At 41.9% G+C, this 19,805-nt stretch overlaps 1 protein-coding gene across 15 annotated transcripts in view; it reads left to right on the top strand.

Moving 5' to 3' along the window:
* The window catches only part of MORN1 (MORN repeat containing 1), a 240,352-nt gene that overhangs the window by 11,542 nt on the left and 209,005 nt on the right, over positions 1-19,805 (top strand). For all 15 annotated transcript variants that reach the window (XR_014567423.1, XR_014567424.1, XR_014567425.1 and 12 more), the window contains exons 6-7: positions 183-270; positions 19,393-19,489. Coding sequence is in view for 10 of the 15 variants with exons in the window: in XM_083752623.1 (XP_083608749.1) it covers positions 183-270; positions 19,393-19,489 (185 nt within the window). In the remaining 5 variants the exon portion in view is untranslated. The remainder of the gene's footprint in view (positions 1-182; positions 271-19,392; positions 19,490-19,805) is intronic.

Below are 19,805 nucleotides of genomic sequence, written 5' to 3'. Positions count from 1 at the left end.
TTTTAGTAGATGTGAAGGATATAAATAAATGAATTACCCGTTAAATTTCAAACTTACCCAGCAGCATTTCTGAGCCAGCTTACTTTTTTTCTCTTGGTCATCTTGGAGTAAGTATTTATTTCTTGAATTCTCAATGGTTGTACAAGCCACCTGAGAATTTTCACCTCTTTATTTGTTTTTAGAAATGGGGATGAATTTGAAGGAGACTGGATCCTGGACCAGAGACAAGGTCACGGAATGCTTCACTGTGCCAATGGAACTGTATATGAGGTAAGAGCGTAATGAGAATCCATACAATAATGGGATCTTTCTGGTTTCATTTGACGGCCTACAGGGCCCTTTGTATGGCTTATAGGAGCATCCGTACTGTGAGATTTCTTACAACAAAGTAGCACTGAGCTTCCTTACCTATTGCTCCCTGTTCCAAAGCTTCCCTACATTCTTGAATCTCATCCCTGTCCTCAGCCTGTTCTTGTGCAGGTTTTTACCACCACCCAGACTTTTAGCTTTTTCTTCCCTCACAGAAACTGGACTGCAACTCTCTTAAATCCCCTCAGCATCTGAGCATTCTACCACATCTGCTCATCCAGTCAGTGCTGCAGGCTTCAGATTGCATACTTTTTTTAATCAGTGGATGTCTTTTTTAAATAGCTGAATAACCTAACTGATTTTGTTCTCTAAAAGTTTCAGCCCGGATAATTTATTTTAAAATTTGAATTGTCTTTTCATAGTTTTCTAGATCTAAATATAGCCTGTTTGGAACACCAGTATGATCTTGCTGCCCTTTGGCAGCCTTACATATTGTATAAATCTCTTTATTGCATATTTTGATGGGATTGCTGGCCTTAGCACTTTCCTAGGTCTTTTTCCTCTTTCTTTTTAAGATACCTCCCCCCCCCCGCCCACCCTGCTCACCTCACTTTTCTGAATATCTGGTATCATTACAACACATGGCTTGTCCTGTTGCATTGCTCAGAGCATGCAGAAAGGCCATTCATGCATAATAATGTCGGAAATTAAAAAATGGTCACCTGCTGATTATCTGTCTGTTAAGATGTCAGATGTGTTCAGAGATTGTCTCACATGAAGCTAGCCTAGTGTATTTGTAGCTAAGCAGATAGAATCGTAATGGTAGCTGGTGCAGTTTAAAATCTTCTGAAATCCACATTTTTCTTGCTCAGCTGGTTTGCAGAACAGGCAGCTTGCCACATACTAAGCATACGCCACAACCTATATTACTGGCTACAGTAGAGTGGTTCTTTCAAGCCTAATTTGAGCAGAAGGAAGGGAACTCTGTGGGCTCTGCGGAAGGCATTTGAGGGCATTCATGCTTCATGGGCACCATGTTGGTGACCCCTTTCTCTGACTACTGCAACAGATTGCACATACCCTAACCATTCCAATACTTTTCTAAAAAGAAAGGTAACATTTGTCATATTTTATGGAGGGCAGTCCTCTATTTCAAAGAGTCATAAATTTGTTTTTTGTTCACTTTAAATCTTGTTTGTTTGAGTTAACAACAAGCTTCAATCTTAATATGTTAATTTTGTCATCAAAGCACAATCCTATAATTTATCAGGCCAGTCCTATATCAAAGGTAGTGTTTGTGACTTCTGTTTACTTATTTTTGCATATACAATTCTGGCTGCATTATCATATAAGCAGCCAACTCTCTATATTCACCTCTGACAAACCCATCTAAATAATACCATAAATAAGAACACTGAAAAGAGTAACATATCCCATTATCATCTTCATAATTTTACTAATCATTTTCCAATAGGTTAGGGGTGGTTGTTTTTTGGCTTTTGTATATTGCCTACAGATATGAGGGAAGCTGCCTTCTTTTCTTTCACATTGCCAACAGAACTCTGGCTAATTATTTTTTATTTTATTTATTATAACTGGAGAAATGTATCCTGGTGAGATGAGCTTAGAACAGTTTTGATACCTGTTATCACTGCTCTAACCTGAAAGTGTTCATATCAAAGGAGGGCATGAATTATTATTACTTTTCCTCATGACAACAAATGTTAAAATATTGTCCTGCGCAACATCTTTATATCTAAGCATATTATTATCTTTCCAGATTCTAATTTTTGAGCTAGCATGGTGATAGCGGTGTACTTTATAATACTCAGTGTCAATCCCATTGTCTTAATTTGATTAGAAAAAGATCTTCTTCCCCTCATAATGCAGTGTGTAATGTTTCTTAATCAAGACTTAATCAATGGATGCCATTTTGAATCAAGAATGGCAAACAGAACCTTTCAAAACTACACAGATTTTAGCCACTGATTTTAAAAAAGAATGGGTTTTTTTTGGGGGGGGTGGAGGGGTTCTTCAAATTCCCAAGCAACGCCAGGTACAAGGCTGCTAGTAATAACATAGTTTTAAGTTAGGAGCTGCCAAACCCTCTCTCAGCTTTACATAATACAACACAAATGCCTTTTGAAAACAAATGGTATTTGAAGGGCTGTCCTTTCCAAGTCCAATTTGAAGAGAAAGAACCATCAGAAGAGGGAGCAGCAATCTGCACAGAAGGAAAGGCAATTGCTAGGGTGTCCTACTTTATAGAGGACAGTCCTTGCATCTGAAAGGTTATCAGAGGGCAGTCCTCTTTGAAGGGTCTTGAACTTTACCATCAACAATTCATAGCACTTGGACAGCAGACAGCACAGGCACACAGACCACCTGGTCATAGTCTTCCCCACTATGGTGAGACGCATTGTGTTTCTGTTTAATTTACGGTAATTATTTCTAAAGTTCCAAGTATACACATAAATATGTCCTCATTTTTTGTTGATGAACAAGTGGCCCGCTCTACTCCTCTTGTTGATAGATGAAGCTTTATTCTGCTTCTGTGGTTCTAAATTTTGTCATTTGTAATCCAGATATTTTGATCAAACTTGAAATTGTTAGCCACCTTGAATTCACAAAGAAAAGCAGAATAGAAAAAATGTTAAATATATGTTGCCTTAAGAATATTGTGTGTATACTACTCTTTGTGTATTAGAGGTTTGATAGTCGTGAAATATCGTTAACCAAAATACTGTTTTTGAAATCGTGCTAATTGGTGATAAAGCAGAAAGGTCTTTAGTGTTTCATTGCTTTGCAAATTGCATGCAGCTGGTTCTGTACTTGTTTTCTACCACTTGATGGCTCTCTAACATTTGCTTTTTTAAAATGGAACTTATTCCCTCTAAGGTTTTCCCTGGCCACGCTACAAAGTTGTGGCTCTAGGCTTAGCTAGCCCAGGAGTTGCTGGAAGAGAGAGGGGAAAGGGAATCAAGGTCCAGCCAGAATTGAGGCCATTGCGGGGACCAAATAACCAGCACTTCTGGGTGGAACAAAGAAACAGCCAGCTTTGTGGAAGCCTGTGAGACTCAGAACTTGGTCTTGGCTGGCTGTGTGCAAATCTTTGCTTCCCTGCATAGCAGGCAGGATCAGAAAAGGCTCGGATAACATTCCACTTTAGGGGAGGAGAAGACTTTTGGGACTTTTTAATTTTTAAAAAAGTAGATTGCTGTCAAGAGAGGACACATTGGAGGCTTGGAGTTCTATCGAATAGTCGACCCATGGGAATTAGTGGGCCTAAGTCATGCCTATTAATTTCAATTATCTACTGTGAGTAGGGCTAACGTTGGGAATCGCTCTCCCTTTTTTTCTCTCTCTGTCTCTCTCTCTTTCTCAGAATTTGCCTCACCTTAGCTGAAACTAACCCATAGTTAACCAGTGCTTGGATTATATTATTTTTAAAGCAACATTTATGTACTGCTTAATAATAATAATATCTCTAAGAGGTTTTTATGAATTAGCATGAACATATTAATTAAACAGACTTTAAAAACAGTATACATTATAAAACATAAAAATACAGATAAAAGCAACAGTTTAAAAAACCCAGATATACATAATAAAATCATATGCCTGGGTAGGCTTGCCTCTAGAAAAATGTTCTTAGTAGGTTTTTTAAAAGTGCAGTATTCCAAGGAATAGTTGCTGCAAGTCAGAATAGACAATATGGACCTAGAGTAGGAGTAGGGACCCATCAGCCAATTTTGGTCTGGCAGGGGTCCTAGTTTGGCTCGGGATGCTCCTCCCCCCCCCCCAACTATACCCACCTGACCTACCCCTATGTGACATCGGGTGTGGAGCATGTAGAGATGTAGCAGACTTGAAGTCCCTGCCCATCAGTCACACTTCAAAGCACCATCCCTTTGCAAGTCATGCAAGGTGATTTGAAGGCCTAGTCGCATCAGGTGATTGACAGGCGGGTGGCCCCACCCACCTGTGAAGTTTTCCTACAAGAGGTAGGGGAAGATGGTTCCTTGATAGATAAGGAATCTGACCTGTAAGCATCTTCCTACACTGGCTGAACTTAGATATTTCCAAGCGTGATGCGTGAAAGGGCTACCAAAAACTGATATTTGGCATTCCCGCCAGGAGACATGGTGGGTAGTCGGGGGCCTGCCACATACTAGAAATCTAGTTTCTTCTATTTCTTCCTTTGCAGGCCAGACCCACCAGGAAGTCTGGGGTTCTGGCAGTGTCTGGTAGAATGTCATGCATAACATGCATATAGGCAGTGCTTTTTTCAGGGGGTACTCAAGGTTATGCAGTACCGGCACCTCTTTTGTTGTTGTTAAAAAGTGTGGCACTTACTGCAACAACTTCATGGTGAGTACTGGGGGGGGGGAGCACTGGATATAGGTAATGAGTAATACAGGGCTATCTTCTTCATTCCAGCCCTGTAGAAATGAACACTTTATATACATTAGAAAGTGTGATGGCTTCTATTAGAGTTGGATTTGAAAAAAATAATAGATACGACACATTTTCCAGTTTTGTTTGAAGCGGCAGGACATTACTCAGTTAAAATTAGCTCTTGTTTGCATTTATTTATGTTATTAAAGATTCAGGGGATTGAATGTTCCTAGATCTGTTAGTCATCCTATTTACGTATTCTACAACTGTGTATATATGTGATCTAAAGCTTCCTAAGTCTGCCAACAGCAATAATCGTTCAGGATAATTGAGAGAAGCTGATGCATAAAATTCTTCTCATTTGGACATTATCAGTTTGCTGGAAAAACTGAAGAACTAAGTGCGTGAGGTTGATCTTGCTGTCGGATCGTTGATCTAGCATCTTTCTGTGCTTAACAGCTTGGAATGTGGTGAAGAAAATAGGCTTCCTGAAAAACTTTTATTTTAAAATAACCCCTGCATGCTTCTGGTCCTCAGGGTTACAGAGTGGGGAGAGCTTAGCAACAATTGTTGACTTTTTTTGTTGTTCCTCTGTTGGAGAAGCTTTGGACAGGTAATATGTTAGTAGATTAAAATAGATTTCCAAAACACTGGAGTGCTGTATATAGCCAATACGTCTTTATTTATAGGTAGGCAACCCATAAGAAAAATATAATGGCAGCTTACAATGAAATAGTTAAAACACCATAGGTTTATAAAATCATTAAGTACAGAACAAATGACTGACCAGTGATGAAACAAATTCATTAAATATGCTTGATGAAACAAACACTTTCAGCAGGCAGCGATATCTTCTAGCCAGGAATAGTAAGGAGCCAGGGAAGTGCTGGTGAGTGCCCGCCGCTGAAAATTTGTTCCACCTCAAAAAAACCACAAAAGTAGGGGTGGTGGCTTTGTTCTCCCTTTCCCTGCCACCTCCAAATTTGAGGCAGACTTTTGATGTGCTGAAAGTTCTGCCTAATACAAATCCTAGGTTCAGTCCCCAGAAAAATGTTATTTGATAGCAGCTTGGGGAAAGACTTCGGTCTGTCAGCATAGATAGCTATGGGCTAAATGGGTGACCAGTCTGGCTTGTTGGAAGGCTGCTTTCGAAGTCTTAAATAGTGGTTCTACAACTTGTTTTCATTGGGAACCGCTATTTTGGGAGTTGGGGAGAAAGGGCAGAATAAGCTCTTGTGCTGCAGTTGTTTTCCTGCAGAATGTTCTCTTTTCAATCTTCTTTGAAAAGATTTCAGGAAGCAGTGCTTTTTTCCTAGGACCCTGAGGGCCACTGCCTGTCAGAGTCAGCAGCGCTGAGCTACCCAACCTGATGCAGTGCAAAGCAGCTTCCAGTGTGCCGCTAGCATAATTCGAAAGGTGCTAATGCTTCGTTCTCAAATCAGCTATTGATCGATTCATCTTCAGCCCTCTCCTGTTTGTTGTGGCTGTTTCTTCAGCAGAGCAGATAGCAAGGCTTTTTCTCCTTAATCTTTATGAAAAGCTCCTTCCTTGCAGGTGGGAGAAGTCCATAAGGTTAGCCACCTGTTCCATGTCGTTTAACAGGTGTATCAAGCAGCAGGCCTTCCTCCGGGAAAGAAGACAAACTAAATGCAGCCAAAACACACAAAGAGGCAGCAACAGGGAAAGGCTGCAGCAAAGCATCTGCTAACTGGAAACTCTGCTGAAGCCAGAGATTTGCATGGTGGCAACAGTGTGTTTGTGTGTGTGTGTGTGTGTGTATTAGGATGTCATTAGAACAATTATTAGGGGAAGCGCCATAGCTCCATGGAAGAGCATGTTATTTGCATGTAGGAAATCTCACATTCATTCCCTGGCAGTCCTAGTCTTAAAGGGTCTCAGAGAGCAAATTTGGAAAAGATGCTGGGGATGCATTGCCAGTTAGATTAGGCAGTGAAGAGCCAGGTCAACCTGTGGTCTGATAAGACAGTGTTGTATGTTTGTTTTCGTACCCAGCTGCTGAATACCTTTATATAAAACACTCTTCTTTTCAAAATCGTTTTTGGGATAGGCAGTTAATACATTATAATTCCCTCTGATGGCAAACTCAGGTGGTCGAGTGCCTATCAGTTTGGAAGTAGAACTGGGGCACCACAAAATAAGGTAGTGATTTCTATACACTTGGGTGACTTACTATGCAGACATTTATAAGTCTGGAAATTAAAATGGAAAGCAAAGGAAAAACCAGCCCAACAAGAACCGTGGCCTCCAAAAGCCCGGCGGGGTGTCAGCTGGGGAAGAAAAATAGGCATGGTGTGAATTGGCCTGCTTGAATTGCTTCCATATCCAGATATTATTTATTTTCTGACCACAAATAAAATAAAAACGTTACAGAACATAAAAATATATGAGCTCAGATAAAAAGCGATGATGAGTTAAGTGAAATCTCTGCATTTAGGAATCTTGGAGTTTGTCATGTGATGTTAAAAGTCAGAGCCCTCCAATGAAACGATTGACCGAGACTGTGAAGATTGACTAGTGAAAGACTGCACAATGTGGTATATCAGAGTTCTGTAGTTCTGGGCTTCGATCTACATTGAAAAAGAACATGAAAAACTGACTCCACCTCTTTGTTATTCAAAGGACAATATCTGCTGCTTATAGAAGCTTTATTATATCCATCTAAAAAGTTTTGAGGGTAAGGCATTAAAGCATGCAAAAGAAAAGGGGAAAAAAGCTTCCTTAAACCAGATAACTGGTTTAAGCAAGGGTTAGAATTAAGACAGAGTGAATGGGGAAGGGAAGGACAAAGTCATTGTAGATCAACATCTATTAGTCTGTATTTAACAATATGTTCAGCTTGCTCACAGTTCCTAGATAAAGGATGAGAAAGAAATAGTCCTGCTGAAACAATGTTTTTCTAGCAATTTGTTTATTCAATTCGTCATCATCTGTAGTACATCTTAATCTAGAATAAGCAAAAAGAGTGGAAATAAACTTGAACTAGTATCAAATTGGTTTAACTTCTTGACTTTTCACTCTAGAAGCCTGGAAAGTGTAGTTGGGATTGGCCAGAAGTGCATTCTTCAAACATGTTTCACCCACCCCCACCCCCCAATACCCCAAATGGAGGGGAAAGCCTTGAAACAGCCCAGTAAGCATGTCCATGCCATGATGACTGGTGGGGTGGGGGGAGAAGGTAGGAAGAAAACTGATGGGGAGAAGTATTCCACACTGTCCCAGTTTTGCAGCAGGGCCTGTATTTGTGTATTAGCTTCTTTTTTCTTTGTCATTCTCTGTAAAGCTCAAGATTCCATCATACTAAGAAATGTGTGAGGGCTGTTTCAGTTCTTCCCATTGAGCCCTGTGAGGCAGAGTTAAAGGGATGGTTTCTGAAACTAGGCACACCATGCCTCTTCTTGCCACAGGGCTCTGGCGCCTGTGTTGTCCCCCGTTTCTCCCACTTGAAAGCCTGGTCTGGTGTTTTCAAGGAAGGGAAACGGTGGCTGACCTGGTGTGATGGCCCCTGCCTTTTGCAATTCTAAGGACCTTGAAGGTTGTAGTGATACATCAGAATGAGGGCACCTGGGCAACATAATTATTCAAATAATAATTTGAATAATAATTATTATTATTATTCAAAAATCAAAAAATTCCCAATACAGGGCTGATTGAAGATTCCTGAGACTTTTCTGGAGGAGAGGGCTATTGAAGGCTACTGGTCATTATGGCTATGATCTGCCTTCACAGTTGGAGGCAGTAATACTTTTGAACTCCAGTTGCTGGAAACCACAGGAGAGGAGAAGACCCTTGGGCTTGAACCCTGCTTGTAGGCTTCTCACAGGCATCTTGCTGACCACTATGAGAACAAGATGCTGTACTAGATTGACCTGATCCAGCAGGTTCTTATTATCCTCTTAATCTCTGGGATGAGGTGAGATAAACCACCAGATTCATTTCCTGAGGTAGAATAATAGTGCGAGGTCTTTCACATTTGGTTGTAGAGGAGGCTGGACGTCCAAATGTGGTGAGAGAGGTGGCATTGTAAGATATACAATTGACAATTTAAAAAGGTTTATAGCCATAAAGCAAGTGTAAAAGCAGATTAAAAGCAGCTCCTTTACTGGTTAAAATGTATAAAAGAGGATCCAACTTAGGCTGGAAATGTTTAGACAAGGAGGGCTCGTTAATTCATTTGTGGTGGCAGTGCGAACTCACAAAAAAATTATGGGGAATGATTTATGAAGAACCAAAGAAAATGATTAAATGTTCCTTTCCCAAGGAGCCAGAAGCATTCCTGTTACCTGTAATAGGATAGGAAATTCCAGATAAAGTAAAAAACCTCTTCCTTTACGCAACAGCAGCAACAAGGGTACTTATATGCTAAAATGTGGAAGGAGAGGAAAAATCCCAACAAAAGACCAGTGGTGCTTAAACTAATTGAATATGTAGAATTAGCCATCATGACGGCCAAAACAAGAAATACAAATAGAAAAACAGTGATAAGCGAGTGGGAACAACTAGAAGAGTATATAAAAAGAAGTGGTAAAAATATAAACTTACATATGAACAGCAGCAAGCAACAAAGAGTGAAATAAAGAGGAGGGAAAGAGTGGAAAGCTTAAGGAGTTGCAGCAAACCAAAGCATTTGGGTTAGGATGTCAAGGAAAGATAGGCTGGGAAGTCCATGCAAGGTGGGATAGGAAAAAATGTAAGTAACAGGAACAAGTATAACTGATTGTAACTGAAAAATGCATAAACAAATAAAAAAAATGAAAGCGGCTCCTTTATAAAAAACAATTTCATACATTTGAAAACAATGCAAACATGTTAAAAATGATTCCACGTATAAAAATATTTTTTTTTTAAGTTCCAATACAAATGCAGATATCCTCTACATATTGTGATGGGGTTATAAGAGAATTTGCCACTTTTAATCACATGATCAGTTACAGAAAGTGGCATCATGATGGAATAGTAAATATGCTTCACCACCATGCTCTTGAACTATTTGGAGGCTGTGCAAATAATCCAGAATCTGCTGGCAGATCAAAGTCTATCTCTTGTCGGCGTCATCACACAATTACTCTCCCATTTAGGTACTTTCCAGTTCAACTTCCAAGATGGATCTCTCGTATGTGTTTTAGACTGTTGTGTGAGACCACTAGAAAAATATTTTAAAAATAAAGGCAGAGCAATGAGTTGACGCCAGATAATGTGGTTGTTTGGGCTCTGGATCAATCAAACAGAAGCTTAGGGAAATGATATGCTGTCAGAGGCATGCACAATGAGACTGAAGTAACCAAAATTAATTGCAATAAGAGGCATAATAGCTGCTCAGTTAGAAACAGAAATACTATCAATTAAGTGAAAATTGCTTCCTTAAAGTTAAATACATGTTTTTCTTGCCACTAATTTCAAAACACCTTTTCCTTATTTATAAACTCAAGAAGCCCTACACTGCCTGCCCCTACCTTCTCTCCCAACGCTCTTCTGAAAAGAGAGCAATACCCAACATATACATTTTAAAACATTAATGAAGCCAAACTTAAGTTGTACTCCAGAAGAGAGCAATCTGTATAATCACCCAAAAAGTTACAAGAGGGGATACTATTTGCCATTTTTTAGCAGCAACAAAAATGTGCTCCGGGACTTTTAGAATTTACTGTGGATGGATATTGTCCTTAAGGGAAGATGTTTTCTAAACTAGCAAGAGTGGATGATGATGATGAAATCTCAACTTGTATGCCCCTTTTTCAAAATCAAAGCCCCAAGTGGCTCACAATCCATAGATTCTAAACAAACAAACAAAATCAAATAAAACAGCATAATTAAAATCAAACATAAATTTGAGATTTAAAGAATCTAAAATTAAGAAAGCAGCATTAAGAAAAGCAAACTTAACAGCAAACATAACATAATCAAATCCCAGAAGTGGCCCTTTTCCCCTACTCTCTCCAATATCTCAGATCCTGATCAACCTCCAAGTCTTCTGCTAATGTAATAGAGTATTACTGTAGATTTACACTGCAGAGACCTAAGTGCAGAGACCTAAGTGCATTCCTTGATTGGCCTAGCCAAGGATTGTTGTGAGGACAAAGGTGGCAGGGGAAGGCGCCATAGTCAACTTCACAGCTGGTGATGAGCACTTAGGCTTCCCAATTTCAAAGAGGCGGGCCGTTCTTCTGACAAGCCACTAGGCCCTTCCTCAGAATCCAGCTTTCTACTTCCCCATCCACTGGGACCTCCTCTGTGTCACATTGCCCTAGTGCTCCCAAGTTCTCATTCCCCAACCCACTAGGACCTTCCTATAGGTTAGACTCTCCCAATTTGAGCTTCTACCATTCCTCATCATCCAACCCCCCTCTGCACAACAGCATGGCACTGACCAGCCCTTCTGCAACTGACGCCTGCTAATACCTTGCTCTTGGGGAAAACACCTTGCCTACCTTTGCATTCTCTGCTGTGCTTCATCACAGCTTTGCTTCCTGACCCAGCTATTGAAGCCTACCTTTGGACTACCTCACTGGGCTTCAGCTCAGATTCTCTTTAGGACCCTTCATTTCATTTCATTTATTAAATTTCTATACTGCCCTTCATTCAAGGATCACATACAAAAATATAAATATAAACAAATATAAATATAAAAACTCAAAAATACAGGATTGCCCTTGCTGCTCTCTTATTCCTCCAGGGTTTTGGCAGCTTCCTGTCCTGAGCTTTTAGTTTCCCCTCACCTGTGGCTCTGGGACCAGACCAAGGCAGGGTCTTTTTCACTGCCTCCTACCTGTTTCGTTTGCTGGGATTGAATTTGGGATTGCAATAATTCAACAACCAGGCTATCCAATGGGGCTGAGAATATTAGAAAGCCAATTGTAGGCTTCTCTTGAACTGAACTACCAACTGCAGGCAATGGATAATAAAGTGAAACTGAACTAAATAATTAGGGAACATTCCTAAATGCCAACAATAAATGTTTATCGGGATATAACATGAACCTTCTACATGCAAAATAGGTGCTCTGCTATGGAATTGCAGCCCTTCCATCTCTGGAATCTACCTTTTATAGCCCAAGTTCAGGGCATGCTGTGGGTTGCAATCCTGACACATGCCTCCTTGATACTTCTGAAATCTTACATTGCAGTTTTCCAGCAATTGCTTTGAATATTGCATATCTATATAAAATATGTGTATATCATATCTTTCTGGTCCCAACAGCAGAACCACCCAAGGCAGCTTACAAAATAGAAACCTAAAACCTGAAAGAAAAATAAATTAAAAGAGGGAGAATGGCAGATCAAAAGCACTCCAGGAGAGGGGGAGTGTTCAGAAACAAACCTCTGCAGAGACACTAGAAACTTTTGGAAAAAGAACATTTCTGCGGGAGAACAGAGAAATAAAAAGGAGGAGAATGATTGATAAGAACAAGGAAACAACAAGAACTGGACAGAACTGGGGGAACATTTGGGATATTCAGGTTTGACAAGCTTATGGATACAAAATTGGAGTTTTTACTCCTGGATATAAAAACCTGGATAGAAGAAATGGGCCCTTATTTGATAGACTCCTTCTATGATTGGACATCCGTAATTAAAGACTGGCAAAGAATCGGAGGGATATAGTATAATGTGGGAACTCCAGGAAGATATTAGAAGTGGAGGGATAGGTGAAACGCAAAGGGGAAAGAGGGGAGGGAAAATTGGAATCCAAAGGCTGTAAAATTATTATTTACATTTATCTTATTTTCATCTGTACTATGTTTGAAAGGGGGAAACCCGTGGAAGGGTAAAGATCGATCTTAGGGGACGAGAATTTGGATAAATTGGGTTATTGACGAAGAGTGTAATTTGGGGATAAGAATTTGTTGAATTTAATTGCTTATTTGGAAGATTTGGAACACAAGAGGGGGTAGGGAGGGGAAGTCCTAGTTATTGGCAATAGATTGGATTTAATTTGTTTTGATTTGTTCTAATTTGGAAAACCTTAATAAAAATTATTATAAAAAAAAAACAGAAATAGGGACAAAGAGTAAAAACAACAACAACAACCATACAACAACCTGGTCAAATGCCTGCTGAACTCAGAACACCTTTATACAGTAACAGAATACTATCAGAAAGTAGACCAGGCACATCTCCTGGGGCAGAGAATTCAGGCCTCCACAATCAAGGAAGCCCTTTCATGTGTTCTCACCAAATGTATCTCAGGTGGGGTTGGGCATGCAAGAGGACCTTCCCTGATGACCTTAATGGACAGAATGAATCATAAGGAGATGGTTCTTTGGCTATGCTGGAGCCAAGCCCCTTGCACACTCCCTGCCTCCTCTTTCTCAGCAAAGGAGTCAGGGATTGGTATCACTGGGCACCTGCCAAGGCCCATTCCTCAGGTGGGACCTTACTTCCAGTCCCCGGAACCTCTTGACCATCATGTTGCTGCCCCTGGGAGAGCAAACAATGAGAAGAACAGTACAAATTTATGAGTGATGGTGTGGACTAGGTCCAAAGGGAGACACAAACAAATGAGTCACTGTGGCAGTGGTGAGGGCACAATTTGGAGTAGGAGCCACTGAGATCATTTTGTTCAGCCCCCCCACCCCTGAACTGAGTAGACAGCTTCTATTTGGAGTAGATAGCTTCTCTCTTTTCCACTTCCAACCCACAGAGCTACTGAAATCTTTCCTTCTGGCTGAAGGGCCACTGTAAGAATTAGTTATTCACTCAGGGAATCGGTGACCAGGGATTCAGACAGACCAATAACTGTGCATCAAGAGACAGGTGTTTTTCTTTGAGAAGGACACAGCTGACATTCACATATGCATTTAGTCCAAATGTATTCCCCTGCATTCATAACTGGCCATCTGGATTGGCTTCACAGAGTTGAAATATGCTCTGGAGAAGTAGTCCCTTTGCTTTTGGAGACTATCCTGGAGCAAATATGTTGCGTACTTTGGCGTTAGTGATCTGTTAACACCTCTCTTGAGTTGCTCCAGGCTCTCTGGTGGTTAGATTCTCTGTCCCACCCCCGGCTTAATCTCTAGCAGAGTGAAGTGAGTTTTCCACTGCAGCTCACAACTTGATTCATGTCAGATTGAAAAACATTGCTTCAATTGCAAACCAGCTATTTACAATCCATGCCTTTTATTTTGTGTCTTTTCATCTCCATGAGCAATGGGAAATGGCCTTACACTGGAATGGAAGTGTCTTTGTATCTGTAACTCAGTTGCCTGCCATATTCAGTAATGATGGGGTAATAAACAATGGTATTTAATGGGGAGAAGCTATGAACATTGGTATCTGCCTTATACAGAGTCAGAAGACACCATGGATTGAATCCAGGACCTTCTGCATGCAGATACTCTGCCACTGAGCTCCAGCATGTAGACAGGGGTGCCTTTTGAGTCAACTTTGTCACTAGAGGCTCAACTCAGCCAGACCGTGTGACCTGAGGAACCAGTGCAAGCCTGACTGGCTCTGTAAAGCTGATGTTGTCTCAGGCTTGAGTCCTCAGTCTGAGCAACTTCTGCCTTCTAGCCACATAGACACAGAAACACATCCCATCCCCAATCCAGATCCTGCCCACCTTTGATCCCATCTCCAATCTCTGGTCCTTTCGTTCCTGGTCTGCTTTCTCCAGAAACAGACCGCCATCTGCAACATGTATTGGAGCACTGCTAAGGGCTGACAGTGGTATAGATGTGACCTTTGATCTACGTTTAATTGGTGTCAGAAAGGACCAGATGGAAACAAAGGAAGGGTTGGTTCTAATTGGAAACCCGCAGCATGAGATAGCCAGCTAGCGAAAGGTTGTGGCTGCTCCCCCTCCATTTGGTGATGGTAAGTGGCTTCCTCCCACCTCCTTTCTCCCACCCCCAGCCCAAGAGCCCCTCTGTTGCTCCGGCTGTTCATGCGCTTGGCACTCTTTTGCCACACGCGACTAGCACGGAGGATGCTTTCAAGAATGTCAGCATTTGCAAACCTCTCTCTGTGTGTTACATCGCTAAGCAACTTTTAGAAACACTTGCCCCCACTCTTCTTGCCATCTGGGAGAAGAGGCTGGTCTAGGAAGCCATGCCAGGGGGAGATGGAGGAGGAGGCCACATTGTATTTTGGGGGGGTGGAGTAGAGAGGGTGATGCAAACAGTGAATAAATGTGAGAATTGGCAGGATATGGACAGTCTTTTTAAAAATTTAACAAAAATTATGCATGATGACCATGACGATGCATTCTGGAGCAGTCCCCAGGTGGTCGTTTTTGTTTTTTTTTGCAGATTTGAATCACTCTTGTCTCAAGTGTGGCATAAAGCCGGTTTCCTACGGTTGTTCATGCCAAAGTAATCTAAGCAGCCCCTTAGGTTCTTCACTCTTGTGTCAGGAGTTAGGCAGGCACAGATTCTCTGCTTCCAATGCTACCATTGCTGCTGGTTGGATACTAACAGCTTAAGCTTGAGGTTCCTTGCTTGTGACCTAGGCAGAGAAAAGCCACGGGTTATTCCTATAAGCTTCCAGATTGACTGGCATGTGTCTGCCTCTGCTCTGGTTGCTTGTCGTCTTCCTAGCTGTGGGGGCTGGATGCTGTAGTGGGAATAAGGGGAGACCCTAACTTTCATGTCTGATTTTTAAACGTTCTTCAGGGCAGGTTCTTAAGTTAATTTTATTTGTACTGAAGTAGAACTGTACACATTGATCCTCCATTGCAATTTATCGTAGGCAGCTGCCATATGCGGAATTGGCGCTCTGGTCCATCTAGTTCAGTTTTGTCTACACTGACTGGCAGTGGCTCTACAAGGTTTCAGACAGGAATCTTTCCCAGTCTTACCTGAAGGTGCCAGGGATTGCACTGGAGTCCTTTTTTTTGCGTGCCATTGTTCACTTACAGGGGCCAGCGCCTCCTTCATTCATATCAGTTGCTCTTGTTCACAAATGCACATGAATGGTATCATAAGAAAATACTGGCGCCTGTAGTGAACATAAAAAGCAATGAGAACGGGAGCAGAAGTGGCTAAAGTGCAGTGTGATGTGGCTCCCACTTGATATGGTGTGATGTTTTAACCCTTCATTTAAAAACAAAAAGATCCCAGGGCATCTGTCCAGTTAAAACAGTGAACTTTAAACTAAAAATCAAATAAAAATTCCTGCTATTAAACAATCTGGACCATGAAACAAAACCGCAGCAGAAATCCTAACAGAAAGCCAAGCTGCATCACTCTGGCTTAGAGATGGGTGTTTTTCACGCCATGCCCGAAACTCATTAAGGAGGAAAACAACCTCAGCCCTCGGAGGAGACAGTTCCACAATTGGGGTTAAAACAGGTCCATCAACTTATCCACCCAGCCCATTATGGTTTGTCTCTAACTGGCAGCCGCTCTCCAGGGTCTCAGGCAGAGGAGGGTCTTTCCCATCACCAGCTTTTGTTGTTTAGTTGTTTAGTCATGTCCAACACTTCGTGACCCCATGGACCAGAACACCCCAGGCACTTCTGTCTTCCACTGCCTCCTGCAGTTTGGTCAAGCTCATGCTGGTAGCTTCGAGAACACTGTCCAACCATCTCGTCCTCTGTCGTCCCCTTCTCCTTGTGCCCTCAATCTTTTCCAACATCAGGATCTTTTCCAGGGAGTCTTCTCTTCTCATGAGGTGGCCAAAGTATTGGAGCCTCAGCTTCACGATCTGTCCTTCCAGTGATCAGTCAGGGCTGATTTCCTTAAGAATGGAGAGGTTTGATCTTCTTGCAGTCCATGGGACTCTCAAGAGTCTCCTCCAGCACCATAATTCAAAAGTATCAATTCTTCGGCGATCAGCCTTCTTTATGGTCCAGCTCTCACTTCCATACATCACTACTGGGAAAACCATAGCTTTAACTATTCAGACCTTTTTTGGCAAGGTGATGCCTCTGCTTTTTAAGATGCTGTCTAGGTTTGTCATTGCTCATCACCAGTTACCAGACCCTTTTAACCGAGCATGGGACACCTTCTGCACGCAACAAACCTGCCTTTTCACGGAGCTTTGCTCCCTTGCATGTTGAATGGCCTTCTGTATGTGCCAGAGCCATAAGCCCCTTCATGTTTTCCTTTGTTTCAAATGGGTGCTTCTTTGTCATGTGACCTTTTATACTCCTTATGGGGCATGGAAAAGAAAAGAAACCTCAGCAATATGCTTAAAACACACTACTCTCCTGCAGATTTTGATTTTGTGTATATCCACAAATGGGGGCTGAGTGACTCAAAGTCATACTTTTTTGCCCATCTATTCCAGCACTGTTCTTTTCAGCCTTACTGTATCTCTTGCTGTCTGCCCCCACCCAGTCCCCAAATCTGCAGTGATGTCCCAGGGCAGGGCTCTTACCAATTGGGACACTTCCTTAAGCCCAGAGGCAAATTAATAAGCATCCCTGGTTGCCGAAATAAGCTGGCATCTCCCCCTGAGCTTCCAATACCCGCAGAGAAGTCATGGCTCTTTTTAAAGCACACACACCGCAGAATGCTTGCCTCTTAACAATGATATTCTCAGTAGAAGTATTTCCGTGGAACGCTTTAGAAGAGTGATGGAAAGAACAGAATAAGCCCAGTTGCTGCAGCAACATGTTTTCCAATGCCTGTTTTTGGGCTGCCCATGCAGTCATTCTCTCTCTCTCTCTCTCTCTCTCTCTCTCTCTCTCTCTCTTCCTCCCCCTCTATTTTGGATACTAGTTGCTAAGGGTGTAAAAAAGAGAGAGTGGCAGAATTTGAGTCTCTGGATCCATCTGGGATTTGAGGTTGGCTCAGATAAATTTAGAGCTATAGTAGCACTTTGTTCCGCGCAAGCCACCGCTTGTCAGCTGGCAGCACCGGGAACTCAACCCACTGCCACACAAAACACACACATAAATGTACGGATTTTCATTTGCAGCCAAGGCAGTTGAGTGAAGGAGAGCTGGCTTCAAAGCTTTGGGAATGGAGAAGGGAAGGCTCGCTAGCCCTTAGTATCCTGTGGCACTTGCAACGACTAGACAAAAATCCACACCACCTTGTATCTCCTCACTTCCTTCCAGTGTTTTTGCAAAAATTATACATCCACAATTATGTCTTTTGTCAGTGCTTGTTCTGGGAGTCTTGCCTTGCCCTGATGGCTGTCACAGATTGGTAGATGCCTTGTTACCTCCCTTGTTACTACCTTTGTAAGCCAACCTCCCATTTCAGTTTGGCCCTGGTTGTTTTTTCTTTCTTTTTGTATGCCAGCATTATGTCGCTGACATTCTCACATTGGCACACCTGTCTCCTGCTTGCAAGGACTTTGCACAGTTTGCCATTGTTGACTCTCTTGCCACTGGCCCACCAACTGTGAGATCTTGGTCTGCAACTAATTGTTAACGGGGGCTGCATTTGTATGGTCTGGCACCAAAGAAGCCTTCCAAGGCTGCTTCCGAATGTCTTAACCTTCCCGCTTTTACTGATAAAATAATATCAATAAATAAAATGGATCAAAAAGCAGTGTGGTGGACAGTCTAATAGAGCATAATAGCATTCAGCTATTACACAATCTGGAATTCATTTAAAAAAAGTTTTTGCCAACTATCTATAAGCCGCACAATAAGTTTTGTTTCTTGGGCATCTGTAGGCAGAAGTAGCCTACTCTGATGACACTATCACCATAAAAGCCATGCTTTTCTGTTGCATTTTTTTCTGGTCTCCCCTTTTTTATTTATAGCATTTATATCTTGCCCTTTAGCTGAAAAGGCTTTCAGGATGACTTACAAACATTGGTACCCAGATGGCCCCTGTTCTCAGGCTCACAGTCTAGAAAGACATGTTGCATGAGGAAAAAGGAAGGGGAGAGAGGAGGAAAGAGCACAGGCTCAAGTACTCGAAATTGCAGCCAAAGTCAGTGGTGTCTTGCTTCTCCCTCCAGTTCTAACTCATCTTCTTTCAGAGGCTGCCAGCCAAAGGAACCATGGCATTTACAGAATTTCAGCAGGAAGTTACAGAACATGCACTGATTGGAATGAAAGCAATATGCCCACCCCAAAACTTTTGCAGGTGCAGGTGGTATTGAATGTGGGAATCACAAATAACCATCCCAATCCCAGCATAAGCACAAATCATCATGAATGCATTTTTAAAAAGGATTTTTTTTGGGGGGGGGGAGTTTATGCTATCAGAGGTGTCTATAACTCTCAACTCGCCCCAAACTATTCTATTTACAGGCCATTTTTGTTTATTTAAAAGCATTTATAAACCAATTATTTAAAAATTTCTAAGCAGTGTACAGCACATGAAAACAAAACAGAAATTCAAACACATAAATCAGGGTTCAGTTCCTACGGGTCATGGAGAGGCTGGGTAAATGGATACATGTGATGCTACTGGTGGTTGCTGCTTCACATGTGGCAGAAGGAAGGGCATTCCATAGTACAGGGGCAATAGCAAAAAATGCCCATTTTCAGGTCACTGGTATGATGACGTAATCCTGGGCTGCTGTTCTGACTCCCCTTTGCCCTCCCCCAGTCCTCGCTGCCTTGCCTCTCCCGCTCCACACATTCACAACAGTTTTGGAATAGTATTTCTAAAGACGCTCCCAAGGGCCACCCGCTCTGCTATTGCGCCTAGCTTAATCCCTTCTTTCTGTAGTCACCCATGTTGCAGTCTAAAAATGAAACCAATGCATATCTTCTCTCTCTCTCTCTCTCTCTGTTTTCTTTTTCTCCTTCTATTTGAAGGGACAGTGGAGAAATGACACATTCAACGGACAGGGCTCTATAATCCATTGTTCAGGTGTCACCTATGATGGACTGTGGCTCAATGGCTACCCTGTTGGTATGTACTTTGATTATGCAACCAGGTTCGTAATGAGACTTCTGCATAATGCCCTTCCTTTCAGCCTATTGATGCATACAGTTGGGCCGCAGTGCTGGCATCGTTTTTATCCCTGGGACGTGTCACTCATAAAGAGCAAAAACACTAGTGAGCCCTTTGCATGGAGGGATCTGGCAGAGGGGTAGAAATCCATTAGTGGAACGGAATGAGAAGCCACAACATGAAAATGCTGCACAGGGTGTGTGTATTTTTTTTTAAATTATGTTTCTGATGAAATCTTGCTTTTTTCCCTGCTGCATAATTTGTGTGCTGAGCA

Source organism: Podarcis gaigeae, assembly GCF_964106915.1.
Source record: "Podarcis gaigeae genome assembly, chromosome: 8".
Classification (NCBI taxonomy): domain Eukaryota; kingdom Metazoa; phylum Chordata; class Lepidosauria; order Squamata; family Lacertidae; genus Podarcis; species Podarcis gaigeae.
Note: the sequence above shows the minus strand (reverse complement) of the source record. Positions and strands in the feature narration are given on the sequence as shown.